This window comes from Mustela putorius, unplaced genomic scaffold (assembly GCF_011764305.1).
Source record: "Mustela putorius furo isolate JIRA1106 unplaced genomic scaffold, ASM1176430v1.1 tig00000785_pilon_pilon_pilon, whole genome shotgun sequence".
Taxonomy (NCBI): Eukaryota; Metazoa; Chordata; class Mammalia; order Carnivora; family Mustelidae; genus Mustela; species Mustela putorius.
In genome coordinates this window covers 9,103,693-9,120,058 of record NW_025421480.1, presented here as the reverse complement: position 1 = coordinate 9,120,058, position 16,366 = coordinate 9,103,693, and the positions used below count along the sequence as shown (strand labels likewise).

The 16,366-nt window shown below is 38.9% G+C and overlaps 1 protein-coding gene across 2 annotated transcripts in view; it reads left to right on the top strand.

Moving 5' to 3' along the window:
* Positions 1-16,366, top strand: part of SMYD3 (SET and MYND domain containing 3) — a 779,235-nt gene that overhangs the window by 189,332 nt on the left and 573,537 nt on the right. For both annotated transcript variants that reach the window (XM_045084747.1, XM_004756807.3), the window contains exon 5: positions 1,508-1,644. In XM_045084747.1, coding sequence (XP_044940682.1) covers positions 1,508-1,644 — 137 coding nt within the window. The remainder of the gene's footprint in view (positions 1-1,507; positions 1,645-16,366) is intronic.

The window sequence follows — 16,366 nt, the reverse complement described above, 5'->3', positions numbered from 1 at the left end:
ACTGGTCCTTTAGATAATGAGCAAAGTAGATGGTGTAGGGGATTTGGGCTGTCTGATAGCATTGCACGTTCTTCTTTTCCACTCCTGTGGTGGCAGCCGTGATATTTGGGAACACTAACAGACCCTTCAGTCTGAGTGTTCAGTCAATGTAGGACTTATGTTCCTTTCATACTGGCACAGATCCCCTTCAGAGAGGTTGTCCACGACTTCAACTGCAAAGTAGCCAAAGCTCATAGAGTAAACTTTGCTATACAGTTTAATATTTCTGGGTGGAGACAAATACAAAGATGATCTAATACAGATTTATGGTTATGGGATTCTAAGTGCCAATGATAATAAATTATTATTTAAGAAATTAGTGGGTTAATTGTTCTGTTGAACAAGTAATTTAAAGAGAATATGTAGAGCTGACATGAGCCCCAGAATTATGTTATAGTTCAACTTGATGTATCTTTTCAGTTTTAATAGAGAACTAATTAGTCATTTTTTCATGTTATATTACTGCTAAGTAATTAATATCTCTCGCTGGGAGTCTTACTGTTAATGGGAGCCCTGCTCAGTAGTGGTGCCACCCTTGCTGTCTACACTCTTAGCCTAACACCTTTTGTGGTATAAATTAAATTGAGTTTTGAATGGGGTGGTTTTTTGACGACTGTGCTCTGGGATCTACTCCTTCTGTTTGGGTTTTAGCAGCACCACATCTTGTTTATTCAATGTGGGAATAACTTGAAGACGAGATTTCTTGGTTGGCCCCTGTTTTCTTCTTGATGTACTTTTTATTTTTTTATTTTTTATTTATTTTTTTTTTTAAAGATTTTATTTATTTATCAGAGAGAGGGGGAGAGAGTGAGCACAGGCAGACAGAATGGCAGGCAGAGGCAGAGGGCGAAGCAGGCTCCCCGCCGAGCAAGGAGCCCGATGTGGGACTCGATCCCAGGACGCTGGGATCATGACCTGAGCCGAAGGCAGCTGCTTAACCAACTGAGCCACCCAGGCGTCCCTTGATGTACTTTTTAAATGACACATTTCATCGGTTAGACTCTGGCTGTAAAGTTTTGACTTTTTTTTTCCTTTTATTTTTGTTTTTTCCTTTGAGATATACTGTTTATCAGTTGGTCATACCTGGTTGAAAATTGTTTCATGGGAAGAGGTGCTTAAATTCACTGAGTTGATGTGGTTGTGGTGGGTTGAGCGTGTGTCCAGGGGGATATAGAGGACCTGTAACACACATCTTGCCTGATTTTAGTTGTAGTGTTTTTCATCTGTATATGTATTCATTTTGTTTTAAAAGAATTTGATCTTACATAGTAGATGGAATTTGGCACAATTTGATAATGTAGCTATTGTAATTTGTAGTTGTGAAAAAATAAAAAGGAACGTATTTGCTCTCTGTCAGAATGGAATCCAGGAAGGATAAATCTGGTTTAACAGCTAACATCGAACACCTGAAAATTGTCTATTAAAAATTCACTATGTGATTGTGCTATTTATTCTCTCTTTTAAAAAGATATTAACAAACTGACTGAAGATAAGAAAGAGGGCCTTAGGCAACTCGTAATGACATTTCAACATTTCATGAGAGAAGAAATCCAGGACGCTTCTCAGCTGCCACCTTCCTTTGACATTTTCGAAGCTTTTGCAAAAGTAAGTGTTAAGTGTTTGATTTCCTTGTTAATGCAAGGAAATGTTAATGCAACCCTTTACTTCTTATTTTGTTGTTGATCCATGAAAATTCAGGACCCTTCATACCTTAAATCACTCTTCTACATTAACAGTGAGGGAAAGAGAGAATGTACTGCTTATGTTGAAAGGAGTATTACTACTTCTTCTGTTTTATCGATTCTCTTACTCATGGCCCGCTTATGTTCATTGTCGGTATGCAAAGCACCCTTTCATACTCTCACGATTGTGCTTGCTTTTCTCCAGAGGAAACAGCCTGTTCTCTTGTTTCTTACGAATGGATTGTTAAGGTTGCCATTTCAATGTTCTTTCAGTGATGGATCTTGGTTTTTGAAGTGAAAAATATATTGGAATCCATTTCTTGATTATGTGATTACTAAATAATATGAAAATATAACCGTTTCTGATTTAAAAATTATTGAAAATCCATCTAAATGTTCCAGGTCAGTAAAATCCTATGTTAGGTATAGAAAATAGGTTTAATTTAGTATTTTTGTGTGGGGTCTCTTGGTAGTCGTCACGTGACATGTTCTGTTTGTAAATTATTCTGATGGCTTGTTTGGGACCGGGGAGAAAGCATGCACCAGCTGATTCTTGCTCTCTGTGCTGGGATAAGGACAAAGGATCAGATACCTCCCCACTGCTGGGTGTTTGCTGTCCTGGCTTTCCCATATTGTGTATTTTGGTTCCCTTCAATATTGATCACATTTTAATAATAAGTAAAATTTAACATTCGACGGTGATTTTTACCAGTGCTATTACATTTCATAAGTGCACATCTACTAACATATTATTCCATGAATATTTTTAAAGTATGTTTTGTAATCTACCTGTTTTCTAAGAGTTCAAAGGTGATTTGTGTGATTGCTCGAGATGTATTCTTGATTTGTAGTTTTATACTTCAGGGTATGTTTTTATGATTTTCTGGTAGTATCACCTTAACATTACATTCTGGTTGTCTCCAGTTTAAAACTGATTTCAAAATACAGTGTTTACTTATAATACATAAGAGAAGTGTCTCTTTTGTTTATTTCACATCCTTCTGAAAATCATAGTCTTTAGGAGTACTGTGTGTACAATACACACTGGTGCTTTTGTTGTTAGACACTCTACAGAGTAATGCCTCCTGTAAGATAAAAATATGCCTTGTGTTGACTGTATCTTCATTCGTGGTGTTAAGTCTGTGGCTTTTCTGTGACCGTTGTTTTTGTTGTTAGCAACTGTTCAAGTGGTAATTACTGGTGTTACTACTATTTATGGAGAATATTTAAAAATACTTTATTGTTCAATATAACATGTGAATTACTTTTTCATTTCTCATATTTCTTTTTAAAATTTTTCATTTCATGTCTCTTACAGTGAAATTCTTTCCATGCTGTATAGGGGAAAGTTCTGTCATTATAAATACGTAGACGAAGTTTTAATCATACGCTCTCCCTTCTCCACACTTAGTTGTATTTGTTATTGTCACAAAACAAAGACATATTTGAGATTTTGGGGGGAAGTGGGCTCAGATTTGTGATTTCTGCCTTACAATGTAGATTAAAGTAACATTACCCTATGGCTCCTGTACTTCCTTGCAGAAGTTTTACTAAGATTTTATACATTGTTAGTTTTCTGCTTATACATATGTCCTTAAAAGGGATCACTTTCCTCCTCCTCTTTTTCTCCCCTCCTTCTTCTTCTTTGTCGTCATTTTTGTTGTTGTTGTTGTTAATAGAATAGTCTAGAGGCGCCTGGGTGGTTCATTCAGTTGTGTCTGCCACCTGCTCAGGTCATGATCTCAGGGTCCTAGGATCGAGCCCTGCATCGGGCTCCCTTCTTATTGGGGAGTCTGCTTCTCCTCTCCCTCTGCCACTTTCTCTCTCTGTGTCTCTCTCAAACAAATAAACAAATAAATAAAATATCAAAAAGTCGACTAGTCTAATATTGAAGTTAATTGGTGTCATGCCAGCCTCAGGGATGGCTGCTGCCATGGCAAGTGTACGCGGTGCCGGCCATGACGGACGCATTGGAAGTGGCTGGAGACCGTTAGAGGATCTTATACCAACATACGCCTCTCTCCCTGTCTTCATGGCTTAGAATTAACCAAAGAGGAGGGGACCCCACAGTGTGTCCAGCCGTACAGAGTGTGTGGCATAGTTTCAGGCTGCCCTGCCGTTCTCAGCCACATGCACTGGCTTCCAGTTTATGCGGAAGAGAGCTGGCTTTGCCTTGTCCCAATAAAGAAAATCCGGTTTTCTATTTTGCTTTTGGTCCCCTTCTTTTGTAGTCATTCTGGTTCTGCGCAGGTTTTAGACCTTCTAAGCTTATATCTTAGCTCATCTCATTGTCACTTAAGGCAGAAGGAGTTCTGAGAACTTTTTTATATTTGTTTATATCCTAATTTTTTTGAGTTGAAAGTAGAGAGATTAATACGATGAATCTACATGTCTCTGTCACCTGGTTTCAATAATTTTTGAACTTGTTTTTTATTTGATATTTTTAATACTTAGATTTCAAACACATGTTCTTTATTTAAAATGGAGATTTCCAAACATTCCTTACAATTAATCCTTTATTATGAAGCCTCTTGGCTACCTGAGGAGTTAGTGAATTCACTTATTCAATTAAGCAGACTTTTTTTTTTTAAGATTTTATTTATTTATTTGACAGAGATCACAAGTAGGCAGAGAGGCAGGCAGAGAAAGGAAGGGAAGCAGGCTCCCCGCTGAGCAGAGAGCCTGATGCGGGGCTCGATTCCAGGACCCTGGGATCATGACCTAAGCTGAAGGCAGAGGCTTAACCCACTGAGCCACCCAGGCGCCCCAAGCAGACCTTTTATATATATATTTTTTGTAGGCCTACCATGTGCAAAGCATCCTTGATACAGGTTATAGAAATGTGTGGCTGATTATAAATCAGAAAATTTTCCACTAAGGCAAAAACCTCAGCAAATCAAAAGTCTTACTTGGGAATATGCATATATTTGTTAAACTTGGCCTTGCCTTGAATCAAAAGGGCTCAGTGGAGAATGAGAAGGTTTTTAACCTGAGCTCCTGATTAATTCCTGCTAGGCTTTTGTCTTTTTTCTTTTTCTGCTTCATCTTTTTTTTTTTTTTTTAATGTTAACATGCAGCATGGTATTAGTTTTAGTTGTACAATTTAGTGATTCAACACTTCCATACTTCATCTGGCGCTCATCATGACACTCATCAGAACACTGTGTGTTCTCTGAAGCTGAGAGTCTTTTCTTGATTTCCCTCTTTCTTTCTCTCTCTCTTTGTATTTTTTAAAAAGATTTTATTTATTTGACAGAGAATGAGAGAGAGATCACAAGTGGGCAGAGAGGCAGGCAGAGAGAGCGGGGGAAGCAGGCTCCCCACTGAGTGTAGCACCCGACGTGGGGCTCGATCCCAGGACCCTGAGATCATGACCTGAGCTGAAGGCAGCGGCTTAACCCACTGAGCCACCCAGGCGCCCTTGTATGTTGATTGTTATGCATAATAGTTATTAATGCCTAAATTTAATGTCAGTAGACCTGGATTTGAGTTTATTTCCTATGCAAAGAATAGATTATTTATTTATTTATTTATTTTTTAAGAGATTATTGCACAGAGTTTGAGAAAAAAGAACTTAATTATTTTTTTCTGGACTTAGAACTTCCTTTTCTAAAAATGCATTTGGTGGGACGCCTGGGTAGCTCAGTTGGTTAAGCAGCTGCCTTCAGTTCAGGTCGTGATCCCAGACCAGCATCCTGGGATCGAGTCCCACATCGGGCTCCTTGCTCAGCAGGGAGCCTGCTTCTCCCTCTGCCTCTGCCTGCCACTCTGTCTGCCTGTGCTCACTCTCTCTGACAAATAAATAAAATCTTTAAAAAAAATGCATTTGGTAAACCGATGAGAGATGTGGTAAGATCAGTGTAATAAAATAGAAAATGAACTAATTGCATATAATGTTTCAAAAACAGACATTAAATTGGAAGTTGCCTTCCTGACTACAAAATGTGTCTTTGTGTTTCCAGAGCTTTCTGAAAAGTACTTTTGAACTCTGTAATATTGTACAACTGCCACAGAATTTATTGATTGGAAATTCCACATCTGTTTTAGAAGATATTCTCTCTGTTTTCCTTTCAAACAAAATAATTATTCTGGTAGCATGTTATTTTATTCTTTAGGGCACATATGCGACCTTCAGAGCCTGCCTTTCTAAACTCTAAATTTTAATGTTATTAATTGCAGCTGTTTTTTCAGTATACACGGTGGTTGTACAGACTTGAAAATAAGTTTAGTTAAGAAGGTTTTTTTTTTTTTGTAAGCTGCTATTTAAAATTTACATTCATTTTGCTCCTGATCAAATTGTTTATTACTGGGATAGAATTCTTTTTTATTGGAGGAGCAGTGGAAAATGTGTTCACCCAAGAATCTTGCTAATTCATGATAGGAAAAGAAATAGTAATTTAATACTTTTGATTGAGATATGTTAGAAATAATACACAAGAAAATAGTAATGATAGTATTATATTTGAGACTGCATGCTTGGTTTGGCTGCTGTGTGATGTGAGTGTTACAAATCTGTGTGATATTCTGCCATAACCTCATAATTTCAGTAAAGCGTGTAAAATCAGCAAGAAGGAAAAATTACTAAATAACCCTTTTTTGGGGTCCTTTTTAATTCACTGAAGAGCATTGTGCCTGAGTAGAAGGTGGGAACAAACTTGTTCTTGATATATTCAGTTTTTAATTTAAAATTTTCAGTTTGTTAGCCTTCTTATTTCTAGATGTGCAGGGTGCTTTTATTACCTCACTGTTGCTGGTAGGCTAATTTGTGGGAAGAATATTACTTCTTTTGGTTTCAAAAATCAAGAGTGTGTATGTTTGCTTCTCGAGGGTTTCAAGTTCATGCAGGATCATGTTTTAGAGTCTTTTTGTTGATCAGCTCAGTTGGGTTTCCCCACTGTAAAGAAAGCAATCTTTTGAATTAATAAAGTGATGAATTATCTAATTACAAAGTTGATGGGAAATGGCACTATGATAACTTCGACTGCATTACTTAATGATCCCAGTGACTGATCAGATGTTGCCTGGGTTCCATTAAGGAAAAATATGCCATTAAATATTTACTACTAAAAGCAAGTAGACGAATAAGGATTGCTAACCTCTGATCACTGGGGTGCTTGTATCTTGCTAACCTCTTGATCACTGGGGTGCTTGTATCTGTTTGCTTGGAGGTAGCTGCTAGATAGGACATCCCTCGTTTCTGCTCAGCACAGCTGCTAGAAGACTTCGTTGTGGGAATGTCGCCTCTCGTCTGGTTTTAAGGAAAGCAGGCAAACAGCCAAGATGCTTAACTGTGCGCAGATCCCAGCATTGTAATTATAAAATGCTGACGCACTTATGATTTATATGGTTTTCTCTTTATTACAATAAATTGAATCTCTGCGTTGGTTCAAGAGACCATTATTCTCAAAAACATTCTTCCAAATAAAGTGACATTTGTAGGACACTTGGGCTTTCAAAACAAAACAAGTCATTGTGTTTTTAATGTGTGTTTCATGTTCTTCGTTTTTAGCCATTCAGTTAATATTTATCTTCATTTAAGTGTAAATAACCTATGATGAGTTGGTGTATGTTTATTATAAAGACCAGATGCTAGCTAACTTCTGAAGTTGGGAAGGATAATTAGTAAATTCTTAATCAGCATTTTTATTCATACCTGTGTTGGTCAAGGTTAATTGCTTATGAAAGGCTAATGCTGTAATTAAAACTATTGATGGATAAACGTGTTTGCCAAGCCTTGTTGCCTTCTCTATTTGAGTGTACAACTTGCCGTTAATTCAGAATGAGGCTATATTTTTTAAATGACAATATGTCACTGTGAAATGGCAGAGGTTGTTTCCTTGCTGTGGCCTTCCCTTCAGTGGCAAGAACTGGAGTGCTGTGTCTGCCTACCCGAGTATGACTTTTTATTTTTTTTAAATTTATTTTGTTCATTTTTTTTTTTTTAAAGATTTTACCTATTTATTTGACAGATGGAGAAAGAGAGAGAGAGCGCACAAGCAGGGGGGAGTGGCAGGGGAGAGGGAGAAGCAGGCTCTCCCCTGGACAGGGATCCCTGATACAAGGCTCAATTCCAGAACCCTGAGATCATGACTTGAGCCAAAGGCAGACGCTTACCTGACCGAGTCATTCAGGCCTCCCCCTCCCTGCTGCAAGTGTGGCTTTCTTAGAGCCAGGAATTAAATTTTATTTTTAGTTGCTGCCTACCTTCATGGTATGCAGTAGGTATTTAATTGATGACTGAATAAAGGACTGCATGAAAACTGTCCATTTTTTTAAATGAAGCATATTTAAATAAATATCTCTAAAAAATAATATATTGCTACAAACATGTAAGACTAGGTGAAAAGAAGACTGCTGTTAGGTCAGAATCAGAGAGGCTGCCATTATCCTCAGTTCTTCAGGAAAGGATGAATCATCATGTTAGTTATTGCAGAGTTCAGCATACCATTCCTATAAAAGTCCGGATGGTCAATATGATGTCATAGGCCACGAGGCTAAAGTGAAGTTTTACTGTATCGTGGCAGTTTGTAGTGTGTGCTGAGACCGCAACTTCTTAACTCTGTTGTTGGTGGCTGAGAGCCTGCCTGGGCCACATGTAAGTGAATGGGGGTGCTGTGTTCTAATAAAACTTTGTTTTTGGCCACTGAACATTGATTTTCATATACTTTAACTTATCCCCCCCAATTTTTTTTTTCCCCCTAAACATTTAAAAATGTAGTTAGGGATGCCTGGATGGCTCAGTGGGTTAAAGCCTCTGCCTTCGGCTCAGGTCATGATACCAGGGTCCTGGGATCGAGTCCCGCATCGGGCTCTCTGCTCAGCAGGGAGCCTGCTTCCTCCTCTCTCTCTTCCTGCCTCTCTGCCTACTTGTGATCTCTGTCAAATAAATAAATAAATATCTTAAAAAAATAATTAAAAAAAAATAAAAATGTAGTCAAACACTCTGAGCTTGTAGGCTGTGCAGAAACAGGTAGAAGGCCAGACTTGGGCCATGGACCATTGTTTGCCAACTCTTGAATTATTCTTTGTAAGCCAGAAGAATTTTTGCATTCAGAAGGAAACAGAATATATGCGACGAGAAAATTCTCTGAGAATTAAAAAATAAATAAATAAAAGAAAGAGAGGGGCAGCTGGGTGCTCCGTTGGTTAAGCGGCTGCCTTCAGCTCAGGTCTTGATCCCAGGGTCCTGGGATCAAGTCCCACATCCAGCTCCTTGCTTAGCAGGGAGCCTGCTTCTCCCTCTGCCTCTGCCTGCCACTCTGCCTGCTTGTGCTTTCTCTCTCTCTCTCTCTCTGACAAACAAATAAATAAATAAATAATATTTTTAAAAATTTTAGTTACTTATTAGAGAGAGAGTGAGTGGGCGAGAGAGCACAAGTGGGGGGAGCAACGGCAGAGGGAGATGCAGACTCCCCACTGAGCAGGGAGCTCCGTCCCAAGACCCTGGGATTATGACCTGAGCCGAAGGCAAACCCTTAACCGACGGAGACCCCCAGATGTCCCCGAAATAAATAAATAGTTAAAAAGAGAATGTAAGACCCTGGTCTCTGTCTTATATCAGCACATCAAGAGACTGTGAAGAGATCTATCATGAGTTGCCTGGTGCTGCACTACCCTGATTTCATTTCTTTCTTCCTTTTTTTTTTCAGTTAACTTTTTTTTTTAACTCTACAGAGTAGTTTAACAACTACAATCACATATAGCTCTTATAAACAGCCCTCTGAGTCATTCAATATCATTTTTATTCCTTTTGTAGATGAGGAATGCTTAAGGTCACATTGTTTTAAAAACAAAAAAAGCCAGAGCTTTAACCTGGCTCTCTTAATTTCAGATTTGCCCCTTATTTCACATACTGCATTCTGGGTTATGTGAGTTCCGTGTTAGAGCTCTAATCACGAACTATTATAATAACGCCTTAGGAGCGAAATCCAGTGTGAGCAAAATGAGAATATTTGATAAGATTTCTATCACCAGTACTAAAGTGGTGCTATAGGCAAAGCTCTGAGTTATTTAATTAGGATTCCTGCTATTTTCATACAGGTGATACATCCTGTCTTACACACCTCTCTCCCTCATATATTTAAATCTGAGGAAGTGCCGGCAGGGTGTGTGGGAGGAGGGCGGGTTTTTCATAGCAAGTGTTTCCGAACTGATGCTGCCACAACTCTAGGTGACAATGAACGTGATTGGAACGGAATTTGCATGGAGTTAAGCTACTTTGTGAAATCTAGATTCCATAACCTTGAAGTACTGAATATTAAAACATTAATTATTCAAGAGCAGTTAGCCTGGATCTGTCTCATTTTTAAGCCATTATTAGAGGTGGGTTTTTTTTTTATGATTCTATAAATATTTGCATTTACAGATTAGAATATTTTATAATGTACTAGAATATATGCGCAATATAGAAGAAAATCCTCTTCGACCTTCTTGGGTACTTCTTTTTCTTTGAGGAGTATTTATGTGACCTTAAAACTTATATCTGATATTAATGGGATAGGCAAGTAATTTACAAATACCACTTTTGGACAAATACTTGTCAAATAAAAGAAAAGCGTCGGAACTGTGTTTGACTGGGCTTGGCACTTGTGGGCCCTATTTCAAGTTTCAATTAATAATTTGGGTTTGGGTGGCCTGGGTGGCATAGTCGATCAAACGTCCCAGTCTTGGTTTCGGTGAGGCAGTGATCTCAGGGCTGGGAAACTGAGCCCCACCCCCGGCTCCGGGCTCAGTGTGGGGTCCGCTTGAGACTCTCCTTTCCGTCTGCCCATCTTGCTAGCACTTATTCCTCTCTCTAAACATCAGGAAATCTTTAAAGAAAAAAATAATTTGTTTTTAGTTTCGATGTTTATAGGAAAATTTTTCTAAGGCACTCACTGTGCAGACCTGTTTACCTGGGATCAGCTGAATTAGGATCAGGATGAAAAATACCTTCACGGCACTTTCTTACCCTCTTCGGCTTTCCCTCTTCAGCTGGCAGCAGTTTATTGAAATGGCAGAGCCACGTCATCATTTGAGGAGCCCATGCAACTTGCTGGCTGGTGTCCTGGGGCCTTATTCATGCTTCACAACAACATTTTAGGTTTAGAGCAGAAGTTGATAAGGAATGTTATTTTGGTGCCTCAGAAGTTTTTTGTAATAGTTGGGGACTTTGGGTTTTCTTGTGTTCCATTTGTTCAAGATTCTGAGAACAGTATCAGCGAAAACCTCTAATGTGGAGATCTAAAGGTGTGATATTGTCTAATGTTTAGAAATATTTTACTTGGCCTCTGGCATGACCTTCCTCTGATTCTCCTACATTTCTTACCATTTTGTTTAAAAACTTATTTGCTTATTCTCTTTTTACTCACTGAATGGCAGTACTCCACGGCCCCTGCTCAACGTGGCTGCCTATGTGCTGAAAATCCCCCAAGCCTCAGTTCCAGCCTTGCTATTTCTTCTGGTGTCCAGTCTTATATTTTCTACTTATTAATAAAAATATTCCCTTCCATGATCTGTTTTAACTTCAGATTCATCATGAACTATACTTAAACTCTATCTTGTCCTCAATAAGACAGCTGCTTATCTTTACTTTTTCTTATCTTTACTTTTTCTGTCTTTTCTCTTGGTGTGGTGGTCTCCTAAGTCATCCATGCCCAAAACCTCAGCGGGCCCTCTGGTTCTTCCCTCTTTCCTTCCTTCAGATGCCCTGCTGCTTTTGCAAGATCTCTTATCTGTGTTCTTTTCTTTTTATATTTGTTGCCACTGACCCATGTCAGGCCCTTTCTATCTTACCTAAGTGGCTCTAACTAATCTCTTTGCCTCTTAATCTCTCAGTCATCAGTGATGATTGCTATAAAGATAACTTTTTTGAACTGAAAATATTTCCTTTATATTGTGAGATTTGGATATTTGTCACTTAAAATATGTGTGTGTGTGTGTATTTTTTGGAAAGCAGATCTGATCATTTGAATCCTCTTAATCCTCTGCATTTGAGAACTCTGCAAACCTCATCCTACAGTAGTCCCAGAGCTGGCTACCGGTAACTTGAGAGGTGTAACCATTTTCCTAGCACCTTGCAGAGTGACCAGGAATTTGCATGGATTCTCTCAATGTACCTTTTACTCCTTTATGTTGTTGCATTGTCAATATGTTTCTTTAAACTGCTAGATCTTAACAGTAGCATGTTGCTGTGATAGTAACAAATGAAGGTAGGCGGGACAAGTACATTCTCTGGATAGGGAATTATTTTTGACAGGCCAGGGTATGTTTTAGCCGATGTGTAAAGCTGCCCGTGTGTATGAGAACTCACAAGGAGAGGCCATGAGAGCCAGTGACAAGTCAGCAAGGCCCGGTTATGGCCTGTGTGTGTGTGTACGTGTACACATGTGTAAGCAAGCGGATGGAGGTCATTGTGTTCCTTTGGCTTCTGAGGTAGTGAGTATCTACTTGTAAGTTGTTCTAATTTGATAAAGAAGCTTTAGCTTCAAGTAACGATCATCAGCAGTAGTAGAGTGGGCTTCTGCTTTGTCAACACTGCTGGATTTGATATTAGATAATTACAGGGAGATGATCAGATTTTGGAAACCCATTCCTGGAAGATATCCATGTGTGTTGCTAATGGTTGGCAGTCAGGCTTCTAGCTTTTCTTTAGAGCACTCATGCTATAATGATAACTTTTTTGAGCTGAAAATATTTCCTCTGTATTGTGAGATTTGGTTGATCTTTGTGACATCTTACCTCTTCAAAGTCAACCAAGAGAATCTTGCAAAATCTTTTGCATTTTATGGAAGAAAGATTTTAGTTTTAAAGATAATTACCTTTTAGATTATTGGAGTAGCAGAGTATTTTCCACATGGCAAGGAATGTTTAGACTTGGATGATTTTTTTTTTTCCAGATTTTTATTTATTTGAGTGAGTGAGCACGTATGTAGTAGGAGGGGGTGGAAGAGCAGAGGAAGATGGAGAAGCTGACTCCCCACCGAGGGGGGAAGCCAGAATGGGTCTAGATCCTGGGACTCTGAGATTATGAGCCAAAGGCAGCTGCTTTGCACCAACTCAGCCACCCAGGCGCCCCTTATTTTGGCACCAAAAAGTCCTTTTGAAAACACCTTCATGTTTTCTTTCTTTTTTCTTTTTTAATTTTATTAAAAAAATTTTTTTAAAGATTATTTGACGGAGAGAGATACAGCGAGAGAGGGGACACAAGCCAGGGGAGTGGGAGGGAGAGAAGGACAGGAAGCCAGATGTGGGGCTGGATCCCAGAAAAGGCAGACACCTAATGATTGAGTCACCCAGGCGCCCGCCTTCATGTTTTTAGTTATAGAATAATGTAGCGTCTCTGTGAGTGTGATCACCCACATGTTTCCGAGAAGTCATCAGCGTTAGTTGAGGTGGATTCAGGGTACTCGGAAGCTTTGCCATTTGTCATTTCCCCAATAGTCAAGATCCCTAATTTTGACCTCTGCATGTAGAGTTTCAGCCCCCTTCTTTCTGGCACTTTTTATTACTATTTTTTTGATTCTTCAAGATTCATGTCAAATTTCCCCTTTTCTGATAAGTCTTTCTCAACTCTCTGAGATACGTCTCGTTGTAGCCGGAATGGGAAGGTACAAGCATAAAATATAAGTGGATAAAAAAAATCAAGAGCAGGCACTTGTTGTAATTCCGTCCCTCTAGCCAGGTGCTGGTGAGTTGGCCAGCTTATCACAGAAGGGAAGAGCCAGAGGCTTCATTCAACCCCTCAGAAGCCATCGGCTGCCAAGGACGAATGGCAGCATTTCACATCCAGACGTTTTGGAGTCCTTCCTCCCAGTCTGTTCATGGCTTTCGTCTTTTTAGGTAGTTTTGTCTCCTACCATTCTGGTCCTTTTTGGAGAATCAAAGAGGTTTTTGAAAAAGGTCTGAAAAAGCTGCCAAGTGATAAATTGTAATTGTGTTTATAGCCAAATGATAAACATATGATTAAATGGTATATTGTGTGGTGTATTTTTTCCTGAAAATCTTGCTTGTAAATTTAATTTCTATAAATAAGATATTAAGTTATATGAAGTAGGAAAATTGGGGATTCACGGAGTTCTATTGTGATTCTTTTGTGAAGGAAGGTTTATTTTGGTAAGCTCTTTGCTCTGTTTTTAAAAACCTGGATTCCTGCATGTCATGTCTAGAGTTCCTAAAGCAGAGTACATTTACGATTAGTTAAATCTGCTTTTTTTTTTTCTCCCCCTTCTGCAGGGACCATTTGTTTCTTTGATAGACAACAAATTCTTGGGGCTTGTTTGCACTTATATTTCTAGAATGAGGTAGGCTCTGCCTTGCTAAATTGTAATTCATGGGAAGAGTGCTATGGATTTGGCTCTGAAAGCCTTTGGCTGTGAAGCTAGTCAGCAAGTGGCTTTCCCTTTTCCAAAACCTGATTAATGTTCCTGAGAGTATTTCTCTGTGAAATACCTCCTCCATAGTCCAGCTTGGTCTTTTCTGAGTGAGATTTCAAAGCCCAATAACTTCAGGTTTTGATTGACCACAGTGTACACGGAACATGAGAGGTAGCTGCCTCCGGAGACCCTCCGCTGGCTGAGGGAGGGAATAAGAGTGGTATGCACCCTTCCTGCCACATTTCTCTAGGCTGCCACTTGCATCAGTTCCACTGTATTTGATACATTGGAGCTTTTCTGTTTCCTTTCATGTTAAACTGGCCAGTTCACTATCCTGGCACTTGCCTGGAGGAATATAACAATCCAAGCACCTGTTCTTAGTTTTTATCTGCATATATTTTCCATTCATGTCATAATGTGACATCCATCGATCCAGCTACCTGCCTTTCTTTCTTTCATTTTATTTATTTGAGAGAGAGAAAGAGCAGGGGGAGGGTCAGAGGGCGAGGGAAAGGCAGACTTACCCCCAAGCAGAGAGCCTGACATGGGGCTCAACCCTGGGACCCTGGGATCATGACCTGAGCTGAAGGCAGATGCTTTACTGACTGAGCCACCCAGGCGTCCTGACATGTTTTAATAAATGCATTGTTTTGCTGGAATTTGGGCCTACTGTGGAGAGCTTGTGAGAAGAGTGTGGGCCAACATACTTGCTCACACTATATATTGGCCTACGCTCTTGGTAACACTAAATATTTTAAACAACTCAAAAATAGAAACAACTCTGATGTTCTGTTAATTATATTAATATAGAATAAATGCTTTAAAAACTCTTAAGTGTAATTAAGCTTTTAAAATTTTATGCAAATACGTAATTTTGCATTTTTCTAGGTGAATAGTAGTTAGGGGGCTTATTTTGACGTTGTGTTAGAATGTTGACATTACAGTACTTTCCGTCTTTATATTTAAGTGACAGCAGAATCCTAAGTATGAGAAAATGTGATTAATTCTCACACATTGAAGTCATTTAATCGTCCTTTGAATAACAGCTTCTTTTTATTCAGTACATTGAACATAAAATTCTAGAATGTCTTTGTGATATCATAAATTTTAAATGTGAACCATTCCTTTCACGTGTCATATGGTATTGTTGTTTTGAGTTTGTTGGTTTGATGGGCGGTTTTGTGATATTGCTATTCTAGTTGGCTAGGTGTGCATTCTTCCGGGACCGAACTCTTTCCCAGCCTGTGTGTCACTGTGATATTAATATTGGCAATAAGAAGCGGGGAAAAATTGGTTTGACTTGTCACTTTAAGCTCCCTTTATTTCTAGAACATATTGAAAATGTAGAGGAATAGGATCAATACAAAGTATTAGGCTTCTTACTTGGATATTTTAGGTGAGAAAGAATCAATTTCAGTTCATCAAACTTATGTTGAGTCTATCCACAATACTCTTTGGAAAAAGGACAGGTAAGACTTCGTTTCTGTCCCATCTGGTGGGAGACATAAAAGCAACATGTGTAAATAAATATAATTATATTGAAAGTTTTTTGAAACCAAGACTGCCATCCTTCTCCTCTTGTCTTCCTTTATGCCAAGCTCAGTACATTGTAGATTCTTAGAATATTCTACAGCAGACTGTGATAACGGATGATAGTCTTGAGATGGAGGTTTATGTGCAGAGATCATTTGATTTGGGCCTTCAGTGATAGGTATTGTTGGTGGAAGAACCAGTGCTGACTTCCTAGAATTTAGGGAGGCCTTTGGGACCTCAGGACTAGAAATGAGACTGTTCTAACTTTGGATGCCAAAGGAGGAAGCAATCCAAGAGTTTTGCTGTTGTTCTATGCTTAACGAATGTGACCATTTTTGGTTAGGAGCAGTTGATTGAAGATTTTTCTTGAAACTTATACCTGATGCTACTCCAGTGAGTCTCAAGGCTCCCTTCTCTGCGTGAGCCCTCCTCATGCCACCTGCTTTCCTGATCCTGATGGAATCACCTCACTCAGGATTGCAGCTTTTTCAAGTGGGAAATTTGACTGAAGGCTTTTGTTAGTGGTGTTTTTTTCTTCTTATTTGCTTTCTGTTTTGGAAAATAAATGGAGAAAGATCATTTAAAAAGACATGAATAAAAAGAGTAGCCTTAGATGTTTCAGGAACCCTGATGGTCTCAGGCTTTTTGGGATCCATGAAAAAAGAGAATTTCAAAAAGGAGATGGTCAACCTGTGGAAGTTAAGAGATGTTAAGAAGGGAATAAATTCAGTGTGAATTTAACAAAGAGATATTTACTGG